Here is a 17,461-nt window from a genome sequence, read left to right on the forward strand (position 1 = left end):
CCCTACTAGTAAACTCCAAGTTCTTAGCCCAAGTGCCCTGATTGCTGTAAATATGGTCAGCACAGGTGTGAGTTATCAGGCTGAGACAGCAGACAAGAGGAAAGGTGGTCCTTCCCTGCACCTGGTCTGGGGTGTGACCTTCACCAAATCCCGTGGAATAGAAGGGGCAGGGGGAAGCCCAGGGGTGGCCCGCACTGCCACCCACACCAGCAGGTCTTAGCTCTATAAGCCCAGATCCTTCAACTCGTCTGAGCCACACATCCCTGAGACCCTGAGAACAGCTGTGTTGGATCAGGGAAGTCAATGGTGAGTGCAGCTGAGGCCTTGCGCTGGGGGCATTTACACTTTGAGGAAAGGATTGGACAAGCACCCAAAGAACTGCGATAGGAAGCAGAAAACAGAGAAGTGCCCATAAAGGCCTGGGCTACTGCTGGGCGCATCTCTTCTTTATGCTTAAGAGTCATGCAGTTTTCTCTGAGGCTGCCCTTCCCTGTTACCTGACTTTGTGCCTAACTCTGGTGATACTAATTTTTTCCTCGTGTATCACTCCAGCCACATGACAGAAAACCCAACTGAGAAGGAAGGCTTCGGTGCTGATTTCACCCAGAGGTGCAGCATGTTATCACCCCCCCTTCCACTCCCCCTCCCTTTTTGAAACATGTCTTTCCATTCTGTTTTCTGCGGCATCGACGTCACCCTACGGCTGGTTCTCCTCATGGTTTTAGGGTGACTGCTGATTGTCCGGAGGCCACTTGGTTCTCATCCACAGCCAAGTAAAGAGAAAGCCTTAATCTTTGCCCTAGAATTTTAAGCAAGAGTCCTGAGGTTCTTTCTGAGGGAAGGGGATTAGATCCCATGCCCACGCCTGAACCGTCACACTAAGTGGGAGAGACGGAATGTGCTGGTGGGCTTGAGCAGATTAGAGCCCACTCCTGAAGATATTCCTTTGTTTAGGGTATTCTGAGGAAAGGGAAGTGGAGAGGGGTTTGGGGTAGCAGTCACTAATGTTGGTGATAGCTAGGTTCAGTTCTGGGAGGCCCTTATAATGCCCAGGCCTTGGTCCTAGACTGAAGCTCCGAAAAGAATAAGACAGGGTCTCCTAAATCTAGCTAGAAGCTCAGTGAAGCCTCCACAGAGGAATGATAACCTGGCTGGGTCTTGCAGGATAAAAATACACTTGCCAAGTGAAGACAGAAGGCCACTCGTACGGAAATAACCAAATAAAGAACTAGTAGCACAAAACATTTACTTGTGCAATAAGCACTGTTGAACATAGTAAAAGCCAAGATCTACTGGAAGTCTGCAGATTAAAATTTGAAGTGCCTGGAGATTCAAATTTGAATTTTGAAGCGCATGGAGATTAATATTTGTAATTAATATTTATAGTGGTAGGAAATGAGATAAATCTGCAATTAAGCCCAGATCATAGAAGGCCCCATGGGCTAGAGGAAGAAATTTGGGCTTTATTTAGTGAGAGACGGAATTTGAATTAGGGAATTTGACCTGCTCTGGTGTGAAAGAATTTCACCTAATCAGTTCAAGCAAGTCTTTCCTTTCCTCAGGCTTCCTGTATCTCGCCAACTTGGGAATTACTCACAAATTATGAACTATGATTTGGCATCTGTTTCTTTTCATTAATCATGCAACTCAATCTCCTTGTCAGTCCAGTGGCCGCGTGGAGACTCATTTTGGCCTGTGGTGTTGCCCTTCGTTAGCAATAGTTACGAGTTGGCTCGCCCTGCCGTACAAAAGGGGGATGTCTTGGAGGCGGCCGTCCTGCTCATTTGTTTCTACCATCACTACCATAACTAGTTGGAATTTGATAAATGTTTAATTGACCTTTTAATGATCAGGGTCCCAGAGGCCATCACACTGGCTTTGGAATCAGCTGATTTCTAGTTCAGGAAAATGGGGTCGGGAGTTTTCGGAGTGTGGACTGCCAGGTTTTATGTCCTGGAGTCGAAGGCAGAAGTAACTCTGAAAACAGGGCACAGGGGAGGCGCAGCCATCCTAGTCGCAGTCATGAAGCAGGAAAGGATATCTGGCTGCCTGCCAGTTTGGCCTTGCTTGCCCTTAGATCCATTTCTGGCCCTCCCTCTGCTCTGCCTCTGCCTCCCAGGCTCAGGGCGAGCTCAGCCAACAAGAGGCCTCGGCGAATTGAGAAGCAGGTGAGAGAGCAAAGCCGGTTCTCTGCTTCTCAACCCCTCTCTGCCTCGGCTGGTGTCTCCTCTGTGGCTTCTGCTCCGGCCAGACAAGCCCACAGGATTCCAGCTTCCTCCAGGTGACTCCAGGTGCCCAGGAGTTCACCTTCTCCCCTTGTCTGTTCAGCATGTACGTTGTAGTGACTTCCTTTCCACCCTGAACCATTTGGCTCTTTTGGTCTTCCGTCCTGAATTAAGTTCTCTGTATTGAAAATATTTCAGTTTTCCTTACCAGATTCTAAATGATGTAAGATCTCCGCATGTCCCCTTCCCCAGTTCTTTTAGATACATAATTTGACCAGAATTTAGAACTCCACCTCCCTGTCCCTTCCTCCAATATTTCCCCCCTTTTTTTAGTTTAATGTATTTTAATAGCAAACTTACAGGAATAGCACAGAAGACAGACAGCATTAAAAACATACTTGTATGTAGGACAACTCAGTTAGAAAAGTATAGTGAATGGATGGAATCTACTATATGATAAAAATGCTACAAACACCATTTAGTTGCCATCAATAAGAAATTTACTTGTTTAAAAAAAAATCCAAATGCTGGCATTGTCCAGAAAAATTTAACAGGTTTATTTATATTGTTATAAAATTGAACTGCTTGAAACTTGTTCATTGAAACATCTCAACTTGCATTAATGCTTTATTTCCCTGCATTTATATTAAAAAAATTCACACACAAATGAAAATGGAAAAACTGCCAATACCTGATTTCTGTCCCCTATTTTCCACTTGCAGTCGTATACTTAGGTACCTTTTGACCCCATGGAAAAAAAATATCTAACGTTCAGAACTACCAATAACAGGAAGAAGAGATTTTTTTTTTTCTAAAGAATGAAATGTTTCCCATCATAGTGGATTCTTATGCACATTCTCCACGTATGCGGCGTGCTAGCTGGATGTCTTTAGGCATAATTGTTACATGTTTGGCATGGATAGCACACAGGTTGGTGTCTTCAAAAAGGCCAACCAGATAGGCTTCACTTGCCTCCTGCAAAGCACCAATAGCTGCACTCAGGAAGCGCAGATCTATTTTGAAGTCCTGAGTAATTTCTCACACCAGACGCTGGAAGGGAAGTTTGTGAATCAGAAGTTCAGTGGACTTCTGATAACGTCTAATTTCACGAAGTGCCACAGTACCAGGCCTGAAATGATGAGGTTTCTTCACCCCTCCAGTAGAGGGCGCACTCTTGCGAGCAGCTTTGGTAGCCAGTTGCTTCCTCGGTGCTTTACCACCAGTCGATTTGCGCGCAGTCTGCTTTGTACGAGCCACGGTACAGAGACCTCTTTACTTACCCCTTTCTCCTTCGGCTGGAGCTCAGCGAGCTGGAGGAGGCTCTGGCGTTAGAGAGCAACTGCGGCTGTGTACACACCCAATATTTCCACTTTCTGATCCAGGGCTTTTGTGCTGCTCCATTTCTCTTGTGAAGAAGGAACGGAAGCTTTGTGTGAAATCCCTTCACAGGAAGATGTGCACCCTTACTGGGAGTATGCATTTGTAATGAATGCACAGGGATGCAGTAACGATACCTGAAAATGACGAACTCACAGATTATGGACGTTCTCCCTCTCAGTGTCCTTCAGAGGCCTACCTCGTTCGTGCACACTGCCACCTCTGCATTTTGCGTGAACAACGGCATCTCTTTGCCCCCAGCATTCTCTGATCCAGATGTCTGTCCTCGGCCCCAAGTGGGGCTTGATGCAGGAATGTGGAAGGAGCCCTGGAGTCTGTCTCTAACACTGGAAAATCAACTTGGAGCACATGTTTTGCTAGTGGTAGGTAAGTAACATCTTTCTCAAATTTAACATACACACACATTGTTTTTCTTTGTATATATTTTTACAAATTTTACCCGCGCCTACACAAAGACTAATAATCCACATTTTAAAATTATATTCCCATACTACTTGAGAACTAAGAGTAGCAGTTGCAGAATCTCACTTTATTTGCCTCAGGCGAACATATGCTACTCTATGTGTGTGTTTTAACTCTGACACATTTACTGCCTTAGAACATGACAATTCTACGATTTAAAAGAAACTGTGGAAGTTTAACTGCATAAGCTCCAGAATGGTAAGTAAGTGTTAGGTCATCTGGTAACTTGCCACTCACACCCTTACATATTCAGATGGACTTGAACCTTGAATGGGCTTGAAAACAACTCTTGGGAACCAAGAAGTCCTGAATTGACATCAGGATTAGGGAGAGCCACCTTTCCCATTTGTCGGGGACTGTGGGGTTTCCCAGGATAGAGGACTTTCAATGCTAACAGCAGGAACGTCCTGGGCAACCTGGGACAAGGTGGCCACCTATGAAGTCCAGAACGCAGGGCAGGGGCAAGGTTCTGAACCTCACCACCCGCGTGCCATGGCGGACCAGGCTTCAGCTAGAAGGAGAGCAGCTGCGGAACTTGACACCCAGAAGGAAAGCATCTCTCTCACGGGCTGTCCATGGCTGCCTGAGGTTAACCTTTTAGCTCAGGGGTCCCCGACTTCCGGGCCCAGGACCAGTACTGGTCCGGGCCTGTTAGGAACCGGGCCGCACTGTAGGAGGTGCGCTTGAATGGAATGCACGCGAATCATCCCCCAACCATCCCCGCCCCGCTGCTCCCCAACCCCCCACCTCCCACCCCGCTGTAGAAAAATTGTCCTCCACGAAACTGGTCCCTGGTACCAGAAAAGTTGGGGACTGCTGTTTTAGCCCATGGAGCTGTGAATACAGGTGAAATAACCCAGTAGGAGAGACAGAGTGAGGATAAATAGGAGGAGAGAGGAGTGGTTTCCAGGCTGCTTGCAGTGGACCCTGGCAGACAAGCTGTTCTACCCCGCGGGCCCAGAGGAGAGAGGAGCAGATTTGTACAGCTCAGAGGCATGTGCCTCAGAGACCTAGGGCAGTAGTTCTCAGCGCTAGCAGGCCTTAAGAATTACTTCAACACTTTTGAAAATGCAGATGCCCGGGCTACACCCCAGACCGATTTGAATTAGAATTTCTGAGGGTGGGCACAGTCATTGGTCTTCTTTTAAAGCTCCCAGGTGATCCTAATATTCACCTAAGGCTGAAAACCACTGCCCCTGCTCAGATGTGGGAGTGCACATCTGAGTGTGTGTGGGTGTATTTTGTGTATTAGGGGAAGTCATTTTGATTTCAGTCAATCTAAGGGATATCCATGTGTACTCCCGATAGTATCTGGCTCAGTTCACCTAGCTCTGTGGGTGTGTGCGCGCAGGCAATGGGTGGGTTGGCAGGGGGGCGGGGGGGGGGGGGGAGACAGCATGTCTAGGCACTGACCGTCATAAATGGCAAATAAGGAAACAGGGGTGCCCAACCTGCGGCCCGTGGCCCACATACAGCCCAGGATGGCTGTGAATATGGCCCAACACAAAATTGTAAATTTACTTAAAACATTATGAGACATTTTTGTGATTACATGTTGCAATGTATTTAATGTGTGGCCCAAGACGACTCTTCTTCTGGTGTGGCTGAGATGCCAAAGGGTTGAACACCCCTGGTAGACTAACTACCCTGCTTCCATGCCCCCATCCAGCTGACGGTAGAAACTGTGCCATCTCAAAGTGTTTCCTCATTAGGGGTCACGAAGAGTCAGCACATGGCTTCCTGCTCTGGCCTCCTCATCCGTTTGCCAGCTGCAGCCCCCTTTGTCTGTTATCCCCTTGAAGCTGAAAATACGCCCTTTTAACTCTAGGTCTCTGCTTTCTCTCAGGTCAATGGGAGTGAGATTGGCGGGGAAGCACCACTCATCTTTATCAGCCGTCAAGGGCATGGAATGGGTCCTTTCTTTAATTTCCCTCAGATCAACAGAAGACTGTGGGTTCAGAGTCTAACCCACAGAGTCTAAATGGAGACTAACTTGGGAGTTCTCTATTAGAGAAGGAGCTTCTCTCTCCTTTCAGCCCAAGCCTTTCCTCTCCAGCTCTTGTTTCTTATCTTAGAATCAATCTCCTCTCAGGATATTTTATGGAAGGAAGATTCACTCTAATGAGGGGAAAATGCATGTCCTATCCCAAGGGCTTGATTTAAGACTCTAATGGGACTTCATAGTTCAACATGAGCCATCTGTGATCTTCAGTGTTAAACAACACACCTCAGGTGGGTAGAACATCAGTAATCTCGGCCACCACCAGGGCTTGCTGATCTCCTTTTCAGTCTCTCCTGCATGAGGGTTACAGCTCCTACCTGTGGTTTACTTTTGTAGCTATCCCGGCAACATTGACTCTTCACCATCTGTCATCAACTGTCTAATAATTTCTCAAGAACAAAGACAGAACTTCTACTTCTTGCCTTAAACAACTAAAAAATACATGAAGCAATGGTGTTCAGACATGAGGCAGGAGGCAGTAAGGACTGTGATCCCTGAAGGAAGGAAGCAAAGGAAATGAGCCCTACATGTGCCCCAGACCATGGTCTGAGAGGGTTGTCAGGCTGAGTGCTGAGGGGGAGATTTCCAAGAAGGCCTGGTGGCCTCACAGACTTGAAGAGACAAGGTTTAGAGTTCAGGGAAGCCAGTGGCTGGAATACACAGGACAGATGGCTGGAGAGGAGGCAGCTGTGTAAAGAGAGAGCTCTGAATTTGCAGAAGGTTTGCCTCTAATCTTTAGCTGAGTCCTGATTGGCTCATGCATGTGAGAAAATGAATAAGGCCAGAAAAAGAACCTCTGGAAAGAAGGAGAAGAAAATCCCCAGAGCTTATACCACTTCCTGATAGTGAGAATGGAAAAGTCTCTTAACACATGGGGTATTCAATAGTCCCTGGATGGGTGGGCCATATTAACCTACACTAAAGGCTGTTCTGGATATACCTTAAAAAGCTTAAAAGTGAGTCTCATATGGATCAAACCATTTTCAAGTTACCTGAGTCCCAGAACAAAGTCAAAAATATTTAAAGGAATATATTACAACAAACAAACAAACAAACAAGAATAACAGGCCCCAAAAGGTTAAATTCACAATATCTGGCATCTAAAAAAAATAGCAAAGCAGCAGCTGTTGTAGCTCATAGGACGGAGAAAATGCAATCAATGACAGCAGACCCAGAAATGACAGATGACAAAATTATTGGACAAGGACATTAGAACATATTATAAACATACCCCATATGCTCAAGAAGGTAGAAGAAAGCAATAGGAAAATCCAAAAAATACAAAATAGGAAAACACAAAACAAAAAGACACAAATTAAACTTTAGAGATGAAAAATACAATGTTTGGGATGAAAAATACACTGAACGGGCTTAACAGCAGATAACATATCATGATGACATAGAGTTTATCCCAGGAATGCAAGGTTTATTTAATGTTGAAAAATAAACTATTACTTTCATGTGGAATAATTAAAAAAGAAAAACAATATTAGTACCAGAAAAAGCATCTGTCAAAATTCACCATGCAGTCATGATTTTTAAAAACTCAGCAAACCAGGAATAGCTAGGAACTTTGTCAACTTGATTAAGGGCATCTATGCAAAAACCTACAGCTAACATCATACTTAGTGGTGATGAAAAGTGAATTCTTTTAAAAAAATTTACTTATTTATTCTTAGAGAGAAGGGAAGAAAGGGAGAAAGAGAAGGGGAGAAACATTGATATATGAGAGAAGTATTGATTGGTTGCCTCTCACATGTCCCCAGCTGAGATCCTGGCCTGCATCCCTAGCATGTGTCCTAACCCAGAATTGAACCAGCAATCTTTCATTTTGTGGGATGATGCCCAACTCACTGAGCGACACCAGTTAGGGCAAAACACTGAATTCTTTTTTCCTAAGATCAGGAACAAGCAAGGATTTGTACTCTCACCATTTCTGTTTAATATTCCCCGCCCCCCACCCAGAGGTACTAGGCATAGCAAAAGAGAAGAAATAGAAATAAAAGACATAGTGATATGAAAGGAAAAAAATAAAACTATATTTATTAATAGATGCCATAATTGTCTCTGTAGAGAAAGTCTTAACCTATGAAAAGGTTACAAGAACTTATGAGTGACTATTATAGGGTTGTAGGGTATAAGATCAGTATATTGGAATCAATTTTATTTCTATATAGTATCAATGAACAACCAGAAAATAAATTAAAACATATTATTTACTATTATGTTAAGGACTGAATGTTTGTGTCCCCTCAAAATTCATGAGTTGAAATCTCCCCCACAATGTGAAGTGGGGCTTTTGGGAGTAATTAGGTCATGAAGGTGGAGCCCTTATGATTGGGATTGGAGACCTTATAAAGTGATGAAGGATAAGGATCTCTCTTTCTGCCATGTTAGGTATACAACAAGAATTCATCCATCTGCAAACAGGAATAACGCTTTCACTAGACCCCAACCATACTGACACCATGATCTTAGACTTCTAGCCTCCAGAACTATGGGAAATAAATATCCATTGTTGGTAAGCCACCCAGTTTACAGTATTTTGTTATAGCAGCCGAAGATGATTAAGACACTATTGCATCAAAAAATATTAAATAGTTAGAGATAAATTAGACTAGAATTGAGGAATACGTGTACACTGAAACTATAAAACACTGTTGAGAGAAATTAAAGAAGACCTAAACAAATAGAGAGGTATACATGTTCATGGATTGGAGGAATCAGTATTATTAAGATGTTAGTTCTCTCCCAATTGACCTACAGATTCAACCCTATCCTAATCTAATCCCAGCAAGACTTTTTAAAAGAAATTTACAAGCTAAATCTATAATTTACATAGAATTACAAGACTTAGAATAGCCAAAGCAATTTTGAAAAGCTGAAAACTATAATTTACTTGATTTTAAGAGTATTTAGAGAGTTAAAATATAATACAGTGTGATATTGGTGGAAATATACAGGGGTTGACAAAAGTAGATTTACAGTTATAAGTATTAAAAATTATTCTTGTATTCTTGTTTATTAATTATTATTGTATTATGGCTTATTTATTAATTATTATATTGTCTTCTTCTATAAATCTACTTTTGCCCACCCCTGCATATATCAGTGTAAATTTCTATGTATGTTTGTAAGGTATATCCAGAACATACATACATACAAATTTGTAGGGTATAAGATCAGAAGACAAATTTGTATGTATGTAGGTAGATAATCATCAAAGAAACATAATAAATTCCATAAAGAGACTCACATTTGTATAGCCAATTGATGTTTGATGAGGGTGTCAAAGCAATCCACAGAGAAAGAATAATTTTTTCAACAAATGGTGCTGCAACAGTTGGATAGCCATATGCAAAAATATGAAACTCCACTCAGATCTTACACTATTGGATATCTGGTTAAATGTGAGAGCTAACACCAGAAAGCTTATAAAAATAAAACACAGGAGAAAATCTTAAGCATCTTTGGTTTAATCCCAAAGACAACCCAAATGTTCATCAGCTGAGAAATGGGTAGACAGATGTGGTGTACTCATACAATAGAATATTGTTCAGCCAAGAAGGAAAAAACTATTGAGAGTCATCATAATGGATGTACCTCAAAATCATTATACCAAGTGAAGGATGCCAGACAAAAAAGAGCCCACACTATATCAGTCCATTTATATAAAATAGAAAATGCAAAGTAACTTACAGTGACAAAGTAAACCACTGGCTACTGGGGGTTAGAGGGTAAGGAGAGGGGGAAAGGAAGGGATTTCAAAGAAAATGCGGAGAGACTTCAAAGCTGGCGGTGTAGGTAAACATGGCTCATCTCCTTGAAAATCATCAAAATTAAAACTAGTCTACAGAACAATCATTATTCAGAACCACCAGAAATAGAGCTGAATGGAAGTCCCTCAACGATGGAATTAAAGAAGAAACCACATCAAGGGTGGTAGGAGGGGCAGGGGCAGAGACACCAAATGGGCTGTTCCCACACCCACATGTGGTAAATAAGAATTGGGAGGGATATCTTAGGAGTGAGGGATCCCAGCCCCACACCAGGCCCTCCAGCCCAGGGTTCCAGTGCCAGGAAGATAAGTCCCCATAACTTCTGGCTGTTAAAACCAGTGGGGATTGAGGCTGTGGAACACCGAAATGTCTGGAGTCCCAGGCAGTTCCTGTAAAAGGGCCTGCACATGGACTTACTCAGACTCACTTCCTCCAAGTTTCAGCACTGGGGCACCAGAGGCACATGGAGAGGAACTGAAGTGTCTGGCTTCAGAGTGAGGGCTGAGGGCAGCTTTCTCCCAGACAGAAGTGCTGTTTCCAGTGGCTTTTAAATACTAATGGCTTGTTTTGGCTCATGCTTCAGATTTTCCTAAATTCTCTCAAATGAGCAGCATTTGGCCTCAGTGAGCCTGGTACCTCTTGTGAAATTGCCCAAGGCCTGGCACTAGCAGCAGCTGGACTTAGTTCACAGTTTGGCTTGGCTTGGGCACATCTAAGCCCAGCAAAAGTAGCAACCATCTGCAGATTGCTTTGTAGTTCATGCTACGTGGCCCTGGACAGGACACAGGAGGTGGCTGACCTTGGCCTGAGCCTCCTGGGAGGCCCCAGAGCCTGCACACCCAGTGGACAGCTATGGACCACATTGGAGAGCCACCACCCTACCACCTCCACAAGTAACACACTCAAGGGGTGGACTCAGCAGGCACCAGAGCCCTGCTGCAGTAAGTCCTGCTCTGTGGAGTGGGCCCCTGCACAGCTGACCGCCCATGGTGGTAGGAGATTGGTGGTCAGTGTTCCCACCCAGTCCTTGCTGCTGACTGGCCTGGGTAAATCCCTCCCATTGGCCTGCCAACAGCCATTAAAGCTCAACTACAAGAGGCAGTTGTACTGAGCCCACACAGAGGGCGCACCTTGAGTACCCAACTTGGGTGAACGGGGAGGCTGTGCCACTGGACCCTACAGGACACCTACTACCTTAGGCCAAACTATCAAGAAAGAGCGGAGATAATCATGACTGGACCTAGAAGGAGGTACCCATCATGTCGGCTCATGTACTTAAGCCAAAACCCAGTTAGTTACATGGCAGAGAGGTTGGGATATAGAGTCCTCTCTATGCCAAGAAAGAAGAGTAGTGATTTCATTTACATACTCAGCCAGTCTCTGCCAGAAGAAAAGAAACTTTTCTCCCCAGAGTAGCTATGCACATAGTAACATGTATTATAAAAGAATACTGAGCTTCTGAGACAAAATACCTGTGTTCAGATCACTTTGCATTTTTCTCCCAGAGTGATGGGAGCGCATTTACTTTATATTTCTGAAGAGCCTGCCCCAGGAGTTTTTCTCAAGAAGACCCAGTTTCTGCACCAAAGAGGAATCCAGGTCTCCCACTTCCGGGGGAAATGAAATTGGTATAGTTTTCAAATCACTCCCACAGCCTCCGCCATTCCTTTTCCACTTCGCTCTCAAGGTTTCGAAACTTTTAAAGTCCAGTCTAAGCAAAGGCAGGCAGCTTGTCCCCCACCATCTGCATTTCTCACTGATAATAGCCCAACAATGAGAAAACAATGAATTCACAGAAGAGCGTGTTCCCACCCACTTGGAACAGAGTCCCTTTTACCAGCCTGTTTGATTAGCTGGGGAAAAAGCATCCTCATTTCCATAACCCACAGCACAAGGAGGCACTGAATGCAGCATGACGATGCAGAGCCCCCCAGATTTGCTCCGGGTCTTTGGTGCTTGACAGCAGGATAAAGGGACTCCTTGCCTAAGCAGCCACATAGGCTCATTGTATGATTTGGGCACGTAGTGACGGTGACCAAGATGTGGACTCCAGAGCATGTACTCCGTTGCACGACCTTAACAAGGTCAATCCTTCTTTCTTGAAATGCTTTTTTTCACTGAGCTTCCGGACCACAGCACTCTCCAAGCCCTGCTGCTTGTCCGCTTTCTCATCTGCTGGTCTCCTTCTCTTCCAAGCCTCTGAATAGTATCCTGCCTCTGGACCAGCTACTCAGGCATGAGTTAGGGATTTCGAAAAACTATGGTTGTGGAATCAGCTCCTCCCAAGCCTAAAAGCTTTGGACAATTCCGATAAAATGTCCCCTCCCTTCTTCCCTTCCTTCCTCCTTCCTTCCCTGCCTCCCTTCCTTTTTTTTTGTCAAATTCTCTGGATACTGTCTCCCTTCATAAGTAGTAATTAGGGTTTCCAGATACGGCAGTTAATTGCTGAACTTTTTTCTCTTAACTTGCTGAGAAAAAGACAAAGAGGACACTTTGGCTATTATCAGTGAGAAATGCTTTGTTGCCCTGGAAAATCAGCTTAAACTGAACCTAGTGGGAAAGAGTCCATGAAATACAAGAGGGGAAAACAATGAATTCACAGAAGAGGTTGTTCCCACCCACTTGGAACAGAGTCCCTTTTACCAACCTGTTTGATCAGCTGGGGAAAAAGCATCCTCATTTCCATAACCTCCTTGCCCTTTGTGTTTCAAGGTGGCGCCATTCCAGGGATGCAGTTTCTATATGAATGAAGGAGGCCAAAGGCCCACAAATGTCCGTCAGACACACACTGGATATAGTTTCTCAAGATTGTCCAGGGTTCTCCTGTTATCATCTCTTATAGTCTTGTGCGGAATGATCTCATATTTGCAAATGGGTGTGCCCTCTTTAACAATCCAGTCACCAAATACTAAATTAATTTAGGAAATAGCTATACATCATTTGTGTGCCTACTGCATACACATTCTCCTACTGGGCACCGCCGGGATGAGGGAGACTGCCCTGCCTTTGGGAAGCAGATGGTCTGGTGAGAAGCAGCGCTTACACCTGAAATCCTGTTCTTAATAGACGGAGCACACCACGGGCAGGGGCGGAGTCTTTTCTCACTATCTTCTACATCACCTAAATATTGTGTTGAGAACATAAACAGATGATCCATAAATAGTTCTCACAGTGAATTTCCATAATGAAAACTCACAATGGTCACAGCCAAATTTCGGAGGAAACCAGTGACCTTCTGTCTCTGTGAGGGGTCATTATGATGGCCGTAACACCTTACACGGTGGGAAGCGGTGACTGATAAGAGGCTGAGAAGAACAATTCCTGTGGTTCAAGTCAAAAGGACATTTGAGTAGACCAAAAGGATGAATCAGCACTGAAATTAACCTTCATACCATAGATATTGCTTATTGGGGAAAAGAATGTTTCACATCTGAGGAAAAAAAAAACAAGTGGTCAGGAGGTTTGAATGCTCATTGCAAAATTGTTTTTGTGTGACTTCACACCCTTGATGGTTTCCTCTCTAAAATGGAGCTCATCAATTAAGCAGGTGTGAACTTGCTTATGGTTCTCAGAGCTGGGATTGGACCACAGAGAAGGAAATGAAAGGTCTTCCGAGGCACTGGCCATCTCCTCTGCTTCTAGAATCTGTCTCAGAATCTTATCCGCATTTACTTACACTGTCTCTAAACTTGTATCCCTTCTAAAGAACAACCTAGCTGGTTAAACTCAAATTAGTATAGCACTGTCTCTTAGACATTTAAAAATATGTAAAGAGAAATAATCACTGTTCTCATGGTAATTTCAAATGGCAATTTCTCTATTATATAGTTAATGGTGATAGGTCATTTTGTTTGTTTGTTTGGGTTTTTTTTTTTTTTTTTTTTGTAAAATGGAGAAAACACTCAGCTGCTCAGTGAGACAGAGCTAAAATATTCTGTAAAAACAGTACTTACAAAACAGGCAGAACCCCTGGGCTACCAATTTATGAACATACAACTAGTAGTACAAGACAGGTGTATTGTTGCAGATTCATGGCCCAGAAAAGGATTCTATTGTTTTTTATTTTTAACAATAAACACTTCATGGCAAATCATTTTTATAATAAGTGAATAAGGGGAATAAAAACATGTATATAGCAGAATCAAATACTGGTTTTCCCTGGGGTTTTCACTAGCTTTCTCCCACAGCCGCTGGGCACATTATTTCTCTTCCACTTACTTTTTATACTCGGGGCGGGGGGGGCAGGGGGGCGTTGGTTTCCAGGCTGTACCTGCAAGATTTGTTAATCAAATGAATTCCAGCCCCAGCAAGGGTAGGACAGCATGGCCTCTGGGGATAGATTCTGCCAGGGGCAGCAAGTCTCCCTTGTTTGGGAATTTTTTTCCTGGTTAAACTCTATGCTGAAATTTTAGCTTCTTTTACCGTAATCCTGAGGTATCACTGTCATAGATAACTATGGTTTAATATGAACTAATGTATGGTAGGGGGAAACCTAGCAAGGCCCATCTGATCAAAGTCTTCTCTGTAATCTCATTGTTTCAAAATGGCCCAGCAAATATTTGTTTACTAAACATTAACTCTTTTCATCTCCCTGTGAATTGTTTTTCTGCCCTTTGAAGTCCCAAACCACGACCCTCACCCCCTTCTACTTAGCTCGAAATAGCTTATAAGCCTTAACTGCCAGATTTTCCGGGGTTTCACATTCATATGGAACCCCCATATGTACATAGGTAATAAACCTGGTTATTTTTCCTCCCCTTATAGAGCCTATAGGCATTTGATACCTTCCTGGGAATGTTGGGGAGCGCGGGTGTGGGGTGCACTCATTAACCTTCATTCTTGTTTTAAGTACAACGGTGCAAGTCCTCAGGGAAAAGTCAAGGCTGCCATTATGCGATTCCACTCACTGCCATGGAAACACACTCGTGGATGAGCGTGCATGCGTGGATGTGGCAGATGAGTGTGTTGTATGTGTGAGTGTGTTTGGAAAGTGTATGAATTCACATGAATATATATATTCATATATTTGTGAGTTCTTGTGTATGAGTATGTACTTGTGTATTTTTGAGCAAATGTGTTTGTGTATCTGTCCATGTGTGTATGTGTATTCATGTTCATTTTGTTTGTGTATGATTATTTGCCTGAATGAGTGTGTGTATGACTGCGTAAACAAAAATGTGTTGTGTGTGGATGTGTATTTGTGTGTAGTTTGTGTGTTATGTGCGGTGAGTGTAAATGTGTGCCTCTATCCATTTTGTGTGCATGTGTGAGTTTGGGTGTGTGTAAGAGAGTATGGTTTTTGTGTGTAAATGTGTGTTTGGGTAAGCATATCAGTGTGTGAGTGTGTAGTTGCCTGTGCAAGTGTGTATTGTATATGGATTTGTAGTTTTGTGTGTAGGAGTGCACTTTGTGGGTGTATTTGTATGTATGTGAGTGCATAGTTTACTGTGTAAGGGTTGTGTGTATTTTTTGCGAATGTGAATATTTGTGTGTATGTGTATTGTTTGTGTGAGCGTTGTACCTGTAATTGTGCAAGTGCAAGCATTTGTGTATTGTAACTGTGCATGAAGTGTGTGTGCATTTCTGTGTATGTGAGTATATATATTTGTGTGTGTGCCAGCACGCGTGGGAGCCGGTGTGTGTTGCCGCCATGCGCCTCCACCTCCCCACGATCCGCCCCACTGGCGCGGGAGCAGAGGCAGCGGCCCGGGCTGGGCGGACGAGGGAGGGACACGAGCCGGGGTAAGCGAGCTGCACCGCCACCGTCACCGTCGCAGTGCCGACTTTGCCCTTTAAGTCGGTTTCCAAGCCGATTACAGCTGATCTCCCACGTGACGTTTTACCTTCTGTCTCCCGGAGCGAGTTGCCCGAGGACAGTCCTCCTCAGGCTGCCACGCGTCTAGCCTCCCCAGCCCGTGGCGGGGGTCTCCGGCTCCCGCAACTTTGGTCGACGCAGACGGCGACCAGATTTCCCTCACGGAGCCACTCTCTGCACGGGCGCCGGGGGCTCCCGGAGCTTCGCTCCGCCAGGAGGGCGGCGGTCTCGGAGAACGAGCCTGGACGCAGCCGGGCGCCCCTCGGACCTGCGCGTCCCGGAGGCCGGCGGGGGTGCCCTGTGCGAAGCGGCAGGAGAGGGGGCGCCCTTTGCCAGCCTGGACCCGGGCGAGCGGGCACGCCCTGGCGGGAGACGGCCAGGAGATGGCCGCGAGGCAGGGGTGAGCCCCCCGCGTCCTCACGATGCAGAAGAGCGTGCGCTACAACGAGGGGCACGCCCTCTACCTGGCCTTCCTGGCCCGCAAGGAGGGCACCAAGCGCGGCTTCCTGAGCAAGAAAGCAGCGGAGGCGAGCCGCTGGCACGAGAAGTGGTTCGCCCTCTACCAGAATGTGCTCTTCTACTTCGAGGGCGAGCAGAGCAGCCGCCCTGCGGGCATGTACCTCCTGGAGGGCTGCAGCTGCGAGCGGGCGCCCGCGCCGCCCAGGGCCAGTGTCGGGCCGTGCGGCGCCCGGGACGCGCTGGACAAGCAGGTACCATGCGCCCTCCTTTCGCAGTCTTCTGGCCTCCGGCCGCCGCGCTCCCTAACTCTTCTAACCCCAGAGGTCTAGGGCTTTACGGAACGCGGAATCCAGGCTCCAGATCCGAGGTTCCCCTGCGGCCTTAGTGGCAGGATATCTTTACCCGCCTTCCCATCTCCATCCCTCCTTCTCCCCACCTCCGTGTAATCACTGGGGATAGAGGGGCTCAGCGTGACTCTGAGAGCGGTCGGGGCTTTTCAGCTCCATTAGTAACCACCCATTGCTTCTCGAGACTTTCGGAAGGATTTAGTGTGGTGACGGGTGTTGACACCTGTTGAATTTAGAACGGCAAGACCGAACTAAGTTATTTGGGAAAGTTAGGTTTCTCCCTTACCCGGCTGGTGCGTGTAGGTTCTTTGCCTGCAGATGTTTGACCGCTGGCTGTGCCGGGAACAAGCGGGGCTCCCAGGATGGACAGGCACTTTCTGTTGTCCATTTTCAACCTTTGTGGATTTTGTCAGTTTACCTTGCTAACATTTGACCTGCTGGCTCTAATTACGAAGGGAAATGTGTATCTAATTCCCTCAGGGTTAGTATTTGGTACCACATTCTTGCTATATTTAAATGTGTGGGTGTCTAAAAAGACCGCTTCATTGTTGTGCTTTTTAAATGAGTGCTTTGAAAACGAACGTGACCTTTTTATTCTCGGTCATACTTTTATTAGTTTTGCTCTGCATTCAATACTACTCCGGGAGGGAAAAAAAACACCTCTCTACATTGAGTAACTATTGCGCCCCATTCCTGCAAATGAGAAATTTGTATTTTTTTCAATTACCAGTTGGTTATTAAAGTTAAAGCAGGCTAATTTTATGTTCCCAAATTCTTACCTCGCTTCTAGATCTCCACCTTGCGGGCGGGGGCGGGGGGGAAATAGGCTGGTTGTTTTTGCTGTTGCATAAAAATATTTCGCAGCTGAATTTTCCGTGCAAGTCAGACTGAACAGCTTCTCCTGCAAACCACCGAGGGTGGCTGTGGGAGGCGCTCGCCGTGGGACGATGACTACGATGACTACCTAACCTCTT

The 17,461-nt window shown here is 45.3% G+C and overlaps 1 protein-coding gene and 1 pseudogene across 1 annotated transcript in view; one reads left to right on the forward strand and one right to left on the reverse strand.

Annotated features, from left to right (window-relative positions):
- Positions 1-3,071: 3,071 nt before the first annotated feature.
- On the reverse strand, positions 3,072-3,626 carry LOC129074503 (histone H3.3A-like; annotated as a pseudogene).
- A 12,365-nt stretch (positions 3,627-15,991) lies between these two features.
- RASGRF2 (Ras protein specific guanine nucleotide releasing factor 2) overlaps positions 15,992-17,461 on the forward strand; it is a 189,458-nt gene continuing 187,988 nt past the window's right edge. Inside the window, 1 exon segment of the mRNA XM_054578547.1 lies at positions 15,992-16,391. Coding sequence (XP_054434522.1) covers positions 16,104-16,391 — 288 coding nt within the window. The 5' untranslated portion in view covers positions 15,992-16,103.

The sequence above is a fragment of the Pteronotus mesoamericanus genome, unplaced genomic scaffold (genome assembly GCF_021234165.1).
Source record: "Pteronotus mesoamericanus isolate MK-2021 breed Mesoamerican mustached bat unplaced genomic scaffold, CSHL_Meso_final contig_50, whole genome shotgun sequence".
Taxonomy (NCBI): domain Eukaryota; kingdom Metazoa; phylum Chordata; class Mammalia; order Chiroptera; family Mormoopidae; genus Pteronotus; species Pteronotus mesoamericanus.